Source organism: Chiloscyllium plagiosum, chromosome 4, assembly GCF_004010195.1.
Source record: "Chiloscyllium plagiosum isolate BGI_BamShark_2017 chromosome 4, ASM401019v2, whole genome shotgun sequence".
Classification (NCBI taxonomy): domain Eukaryota; kingdom Metazoa; phylum Chordata; class Chondrichthyes; order Orectolobiformes; family Hemiscylliidae; genus Chiloscyllium; species Chiloscyllium plagiosum.
In genome coordinates this window covers 73,370,646-73,379,195 of record NC_057713.1, presented here as the reverse complement: position 1 = coordinate 73,379,195, position 8,550 = coordinate 73,370,646, and the positions used below count along the sequence as shown (strand labels likewise).

Below are 8,550 nucleotides of genomic sequence, written 5' to 3'. Positions count from 1 at the left end.
GTGCAGTCCTTGCATGGGATTTTGTACACTACATTAGTTTTGCTCATGCTGGGTATCGGGTCCTTCGTTCTGGTGAGTTGTTGTCTGAGGGTGGCTGTTGGTTTGTGTGCTGTTATAAGTCCTAGTGGTCGCAGTAGTCTGGCTGTCAGTTCTGAAATGCTCCTGATGTATGGTAGTGTGGCTAGTCCTTTGGGTTGCGGCATGTCCTCGTTCCGTTGTTTTGGAAGAAACAATTGGAGCAGCCTTTTAGGCCCTTTAATTAGTGTTCATTTATACTTAAATCACTTTCAAAGCATTTCATAATTGCATCATGTATAATTACAGCACACCAAGTTGATATAATGTGAGCACATATCTACATTGCTAAATAAGTTTTGGTTAATGGCAGAAGCAGTTGCCATTTTCATACTTGTGATTTGGGAATGTGGTTGAAAATTAATGTTGTCCTTCAGTTGCTTGTTCAGTGACCAAAGGGTCTATTTCCGTGCTGTACATCTCTATGTCTCTATGACTGCAAATGGAGTCTGCATATGGTGTTAAAGTACTGTTTTGACATATGATCACAACCTAGTCAATAAAATATTCATCAGATCCTTGAAAATGTTTTAACCTTACTGATATGCATGTCGGCATTTCAAATTACTGTGAACTACTTGAAGCAAGTAACCCAGTTGGCAAACATCCGTCTTTTCCAAGCAATTGATTTGGTACAAGGTTCATCCTTTTAAACATATTTTGAAATTTGTTATAAATACAAGAATAAAATGCTCATTTTATTCTTTTGTCCAGTCATGTGTGAAACAGGCCAATGGCTGTACCGAGAGTTTCGAAGCTCTGATTTGTTCAGATGTGAAAATTTGGGCTGTCGTATGTCTTGTATAACAAGAGTGACTTCACTTCAAATGAACCTCAGTGGTTATAGAACACTGTTATTTGCCTGGTGGTCATGTTATATAAATGCAAGTCTTTCTTTTGTTCCACTCCTCATTGAACCAGGATTGGTTGCCTAACTTCATGACCATGGTAGAGTGTGATATATGCTGGTTCATACAGTTACAGATGGCGGTGAAGTGTATTTTTTCTGTTGCTAATTGGCACAGTGGCTTATTGAAGCTCAACTTTAAGTTGCTCGGTGTTCTAATTCTCTTCTATCTAGCATGGCCATTGTGTAATGTTGTACAGTGGAGAATGTCCTCTGTGTGAAAGCAGTACCTTTCATCTGTTCGCTGTGATTTTTAAAAAAACCCTGAAATTGCTAGAGAAACTCAGCACGTCTGGCAGCGTCTGTGGAGAAACAGAGGATTCCTGATGAGGGTCTTATGCCAGAAATGTCGATTCTTCTGCTCCTTGGATGTTGTCTGACCTGCTGTCCTTTTCCAGCAACACACTCTCGACATAGATAAAACGTGGCCGGGGCTGGAGGACAGAGATCTTGTGATTCTGTTGTGTTGCACTGTGCAACCACTTGGTGGGGAGGATATGGTGTTTGAGAAGTTTGTGACATTCTGTCATGAATGGTGAATGGGATGATTCTGTAAGAATGATTGTGCTGAGGTTTTGCTTTTGGCACAGGAACCCAGATCTTGGTGAAGAGGACTTTAGAGGTCACTGGCTTGTATCAAAATCAAATGCCAAGATTGATATTTGCTGGTCTGTCCAGTTTTTATTCATGTTATACAGTGCCCTAGAGATTTTGATACACTGAGTGACTTGCTTGGGTATAAATAATTAGATTGCTATCAGTCTGCAGTCATGTAGAGCCAGATTGACATAAAGGCAGCAGGTTTCCTTCAAAAAGACATAAATGAATACGGTTAATTTTGAATGATAGCTGTTGTTTTCATTGTCTCCATTACTAATTCTAGCTTTTAATTTTCACTTTCATTAATTGACTGAATTTGAATTCCCCAATGCCATGATGAAATTTACATTTATATCTCTCCAAAGCATTAAAGTGGATTAGATTCCCTACATTATGGAAACAGGCCTTTCGGCCCAACAAGTCCACACCGATCCTCCGAACAGTAACCCACACAGACACATTCCCCAACCCTATATTTACCCCTGACTAATATACCTAACACTATGGCCAATTTAGCATGGCCAATTCACCTGACCTGCACATCTTTGGATTGTGGGAGGAAACCGGAGCACCCGGAAGAAACCCACGCAGACACATGGAGAATGTGCAAACTCCACACAGACAGTTGCCCAAAGTGTCTGTGAGGCACAGTGCTAACCACTGAGCTACTGTGCCGCCCTATCCGAGTCTCTGTATTTTTATTTCAGTAACATTAACACTATATTTAAAAAAAAACCTGACTAGCATTCTCTAAAAGCAGAAAGAATTTTCCTTTCGAATTAAGGGTAAACGTTTCAGTGATGTGCTGCTAAATAATTATGGATTAATGCTGCTTTCTTTCTTCAGGATATTCCTGAGGCAGCTTATTAATAATCATTCATTGAAAATTACTTTGTAAAACCATTGGGGTGCAGAGATGATTACATTATGATACAGGACATTGTCGTCATATTGCTTTTCAAATAAATTTAGGATTTTTCAGCATAGCAATTTTTTTCTGTGATCTGTTAAGTCATACTTTGATGTTCCATAGTTAAGTTGCATTAATCTACTGTATTGTAGTAAACAACTTTTCTATATATCTTGTAGAACTATGAACAAAGTTTTGTGCAAACTTCCATCAATAATGTTAAAATTTTTATATTGGACTTTGTTGCACCTGGCAGCTTTGTTATGTTACTCATTATGTCACAACATTTTCATTATGGATGTTATCTTTAAATCTTTAATGTGAATTGTTGTTTGTACTTCTGTGTTTTATAACCTGTGAATTCTGTCACTTATATGTGCTTATTCTGACATAGCTTGCAACAATTTTATGCCATGCTGAATAATGTTTTTTTGTTTCTCTTCCCCTTGTCTTCCTTCCCTTTTTACCTTTCTTGCTTTCTTGGATTCTTGCTCCAGGAGGACAAAGTGGTCAGAATCTATTTTTCACTTTATGTATTTAGTGCTGACATTGTGGTGATCTTTGACTTTTCTTTTCAACTGGTTTTAAAATTTGTTACCATTTTGTTTTCTCCATTTTGAGGATTTTCTTCTTGAAATGGAAGTTAGTGAGAAGAATTCAGGTGCATGTTTGAAAACGGTTTAAATCACTGGAGGAAATGGAAACGCTGACATTGTTTTGAGTATAGGAATAGCTCATGAATTGTTTTGTGGTACTCAAGTAACAACAAGTTGAAGTTGTACAGGTACATAAAATAGATCTAAATATTAAAGTCTCAAACAAGTAGCAAACACTTGTGCTAATGGTGCAGTGGTAATGCACATGTTGTGATTGTGAGACTTAGCCAATCAAATAAGATACAATTAGTAATTATATAGGCAGAAGTGGGTACTGCAGATGCTGGAGATTAGAGTCCAGATTAGTGTGGTGCTGGAAAAGCACAGCAGGTCAGGCAGTATCTGAGGAGCAGGAAAATCAACATTTGGGCAAAAGCCCTTCATCAGGAATGAGGTCATTCCTGATGAAGGGCTTTTACCCGAAATGTCGATTTTCCTGCTGCTTGGTTGCTGCCTGTCCTGCTGTTTTCCAGCACCACTCTAATCTTAGTAATTGTATGTTGACTTTGAGAAATTAAACATCCCAAATAACTTGTCAAAAATAAACTTTTGACAGCAAACCACTTAAAGACATATTATTGCAGATGATGAAATGTTTAGTCAAACTTCTGGTATTAAGGAGGTTTTTGTTGGAGGAAATACAGAAAAGCTGAGAGGTTAAGAGAGGGAATTCAGGATCATAGGACCTTGGCAGCTAATGGCATAACCTTCAATGGTGGAACAATTAAAATGAGAGCAATACTCAAAGCTTGGAGATCTCCTGAGTTGTTGGTTTGAAGTGTAGAGAGAGGTGAGGCCATAAAATGATTTGAAAATGAGGATAAAAAGTTTAGAATTGATGTGTTTCTGGGGTTGGGGAAATGTAAGTCAGTGAATAAAGGGATAATGGCCAGCCAGAGCTGGATTGAAGATCTTTGATGCACATCGAGCAGTTAAACAGTTAACATGTTGAAGTTAAATGTGAAGCAACTTGAAAAATTGCATGGAGAAAGTGAGGACTACAGATGCTGGAGATCAGAGCTGAAAATGTGTTGCTGGACAAGCGCGGCAGGTCAGGCAGCATCCAAGGAGCAGGAGAATCGATGTTTCGGGCATGAGCCCTTCTTCAAGGGCTCATGCCTGACCTGTGCTTTTCCAGCAACACATTTTCAGCTCTGAAAAATTGCAAGGCCAACAGAACTCCGAGAGGCATGAATAAATGAGGGTTTGAGAAGCTGATCAATTGAGACAAAGGTGGCTAAGGTGATATTGTTGATCAATTTTGTTGTCAGAGAGTAAATTCAGCAATTGGAAGCCATATTTCTAGCCCTGATTTTTTTCTGATGGAGAATCAGAACTTCAAGCATTGGAAGGAGCGCAATAAATTGGTATAGGGACTATGAAGGGCCATGGGGGATAATTTCAAACTGAAAGTGAGAGTTTATAGTTACTATTATATTGATAATTATAGCATTTCTCACAAGGAATTGTAGCATAAGATTAATGTTTGTACTCAATAAGCCTTGTAAACTATTGGATCAGTGCCCTGCCCATTTCTCGTGCTGTTTGCATTTCATCTGAAATGATAAGATATTGTGTTTCACATTGTCTGCACTCTGCACATGAGCAATTAAGCAGTTAACATGTTGAAGTTAAATGTTAAGTGACTTGATAAAATTGCATGTACATTCTGTAATCACAACAAACTCTAAATTTCGTTTAACTTGTTATTTTAGTATCTAAAACCTGTTATATGGGGTATATATGTGTACATTGGACAATACTTTCACTTCTGAAATTCAAATTTAAGTAGTCAAATTCTGCTAATCAGACAAAACTGCTGAACAATATCTGAGGTAGGTTCTCATTTTTCTCCTTTGATGCAATTTGAGTATCTCAATCACTATCTTATGAATTTTATATCTTAAATTTCTTTCCAAATACTACATGTTACATCTGTTTCCTCCTTTCATCCTGGTTGTTACGTCTTTGAAGAGCTCTGATAAAAATGTAAAACACAATTCCCTTTCTTACATCCATGTTATATTTAATTTTGTTTTGATTTTTGGACTTGTCCTACTCCTGTTTCCTTATTAATGTGTTCTAGCATCCAGGGCCACCCATGCAATGGCCTTTCTTACCCCTTACTCTGTCCTATGGCTAGACTCCCCACCCCATAGTCTCTCATACCTTTTCATGCTGAGATAGCCCAGCCCTGTGATCCCTCAGAGTCTCTATACCAACTTAATGCTAACTCCTGCCAATGCATTTCCTCACCCATCACCTTTTGCCCTTTACACCAACATGCCAGCATGTAATATCCAACATGCCATTGTCCAAAGGTAAATTTATCCTGCAGTGTAATATATCCTCTGATATCAAGGAAATGACGAGTATGTGTCTTTAATTTCTATCACTATATGTTTAGATTAGATTAGATTAGATTAGATTAGATTACTTACAGTGTGGAAACAGGCCCTTTGGCCCAACAAGTCCACACCGACCCGCCGAAGCGCAACCCACCCAGACCCATTCCCCTACATTTACCCCTGCACCTAACACTAAGGGCAATTTAGCATGGCCAATTCACCTGACCTGCACATTTTTGGACTGTGGGAGGAAACCGGAGCACCCGGAGGAAACCCACGCAGACACGGGGAGAACGTGCAAACTCCACACAGTCAGTTGCCTGAGGCGGGAATTGAACCCGGGTCTCTGGCGCTGTGAGGCAACAGTGCTAACCACTGTGCCACCGTGCCGCCCACCAAATTATTCTCACACAGTTTAGGGCACTGTGTGAGAATAATTTGTTCTCCATTTTTAGAGAGAAGGCCTGAGTGACATGAAATAACTGCAGGTTCAATACTAAAATGGGAAGAATTGCAAGAAAGGAAATAGATTTATGAATACTAAATTCAAGTAATAAATTGTATAAATCTAGTGGAATTTTGGGAAAGAGTGGAGTGGTTTCAGGATAAATTTCAGTCTTCTCAGAGGTAAACTACATCTTGGAGTCATTGAGTCATAAAGCTCAGAAATAGACCCTTCAGTCCAACTTGTCTATGCCGACTAACTTGCCTGTGTTTGATCTGTATCCCACTGAAACTTTCCTATTCATGTACCTGTCCAAGTATCTTAAATGTAACTATACCTACATCTACCCCTTTTTCTGGAGGATTATTCCGCATTTGAACCACCGTTTGAAACGGTCACACCTCAGGTGCCTTTAAAATCTTTCTCCACTAGTTTTGAGCTCCCCTACTCGAGGGAAAAGGCCTTTGCTATTCACCTTATCTATGCCCCTCATGATTTTATAAACCTCTAGGTCATTGCTCAACCTCCAGTGAAAAAAAGTCCCAGTCTATCCTTTTAACCCAAACCTTCCAGTCCCTGTAAGATCCTTGTAAATCCTTTCTGCACCCGCTCTTATTTAATAAAATCCTTCCTAAGTAGTTTGTGTAAATTCAATAGCAGAGTGAATCATACTGGAGGGAAGATGATATTCACCTTTCAGCCTTTAGTGTTGTATATCCAAGAGGTCAGTAGTGTATTTCATGTATTTCAGCATTTATAAATTAATTGAACAGCGATAGCCGAGACACATTTAAAAATTTCTTGTCAACACCAAGAGGGTCGTTTTGGCAAATCACGAAGATTGTTAGATATAGTGGTTCCAAGGTCTGTCTAGTTTTTATTTTGTTGTGTGATGTTGTTCATTATGGCACACTTGCATCTTTCTGCATTGCTGCTAAAAGAAAGTGATATGCGTGCAGCCTTCATGTATCTTCCAGCTTGCTGTGTATTTGTGAACAAGTGCATTTGCGAGGGGACATTAGTGAACAGATATAATTTAAATGTGGATATGTGTGAGGTAATACATTTGAAATGAAAACAAAAATTGCAAGCATACCTTGTAAAGAAAGATATTGAACAGAGATATCAAGAGGTTCAAATGCATAATTCTTTGCACGAGCGATGACAAGTGGGCAAAAAAAGGGTTTTTAAAAGTAGGAGAGTAACTTACAGAATTAAAAGGGTGACGATAAATTTATATGAAGTTTAGTTTACTTGAAGGTATTGTTCTGTTTTTGGTGTTCTGAAGGAGTGCTGCCCAGTTCATGGTGAAAGAGGAGGTAATTCAGCTGCTTGAGTTTAAATTCAATGAGGAGGTATTGAGTAGGCTAAAATGGATAAGGAATCAGAATCAGTTGAGATGCATTCCGATACAGTCAGAGGGAAATTGAGGACCGAATATATAGAGACATCACAGACATATGTAAGAATAAGGTTGTAATATGTAAATAATAAGGTTGTAATAGTCAGGGATTGTAATTTGCCAAACTAGGCTGAGACTGCTGTAGTGTTAAGGATTTGTTAAATGTGTTCATGAAAGTTTTCTTTATCATTATGTAGATATACCTACTAGAGAAGGGGCAAAGCTTGACTTCTGTTGGGAAATAAGGCAGGGCAAGTGACCGGAGTGTAAACGGGGTGCACTTTGGGGGCAGTGATCATAATTCTATTATTTTTTAAATTGTTATGGAAAAGAATAGGCCTTGTATAGAAGTTAAAGTCGTTAATTGGAGTAAGGCAAATTTTGATGGTATGAGACAGGAACTTTCAAGACTTAATTGAAGTAGACTGTTCACCTGTAAAGGGATGACTGGCATATGAGACTCTTTGAAAAGCAAGATAACAAGGGTTTACAGGCATTATGTTCCTGTTAGCTGGTAAGAGTAGGGAACAATGGATAAATGAAGATATTGAGGCTTTGATCAAGAATAAGGAGTCCTATATCAGGTATAGACAACTGGCATTAAGTGAATATCTTGAAGAGTATAATGGGTGTAGGAGCATTCTTAAGAGAGAAATCAGGAGGGCCAAAAGGGTATATGAGAGAGCCTTGCAAATATAGTTAAGGATAATTCAGAGACTTTACAGGTACATTAAGAGGAAAAGAGCAACTAGGAAGAGAATAGGGCGATCAATGAGGTTGTCGTTGTGTGGGACTACAGGTGTGGAGATATACTAAATGAATATAGCATATTAGTTTTTACTATAGAGAAAGAAACGGAAGTTAGGGAACTCGGAGAAACAAATACTGTTCTCTCCATATTACAACTGTCCTCCTTATTGATATCTTGAAAACATTTCACATTACAGAAGAAGACGTGCTGGAGATCTTAAAAAAACACAAAGGTGAATAAATCTGATCTGAGCTGATCAAGCAGGACATTGTGGGAAGTTAGGGAGAAAATTTCGGGGCCCCGAACAGAAATATTTGTATCATGCTGGCAGGTGGGACTAGATTGGTTTGGGATATCTGGTCGGCATGGACGGGTTGGACCGAAGGGTTTGTTTCCATGCTGTACATCTCTATGACTCTATGTCTCTATGACAAAGGTGAGGTTCTGGAGGATTGG

At 38.7% G+C, this 8,550-nt stretch overlaps 1 protein-coding gene across 8 annotated transcripts in view; it reads left to right on the top strand.

The window, feature by feature from the left end:
* rims2a (regulating synaptic membrane exocytosis 2a) overlaps nucleotides 1–8,550 on the top strand; it is a 973,874-nt gene that overhangs the window by 138,377 nt on the left and 826,947 nt on the right. For 6 of the 8 annotated variants that reach the window (XM_043688426.1, XM_043688435.1, XM_043688434.1 and 3 more), the window contains one exon: nucleotides 2,990–3,001. The exons of the other annotated variants lie outside the window; for them this stretch is intronic. In XM_043688426.1, the coding sequence (XP_043544361.1) occupies nucleotides 2,990–3,001 (12 nt within the window). The remainder of the gene's footprint in view (nucleotides 1–2,989; nucleotides 3,002–8,550) is intronic. 8 annotated transcript variants of the gene reach the window in all.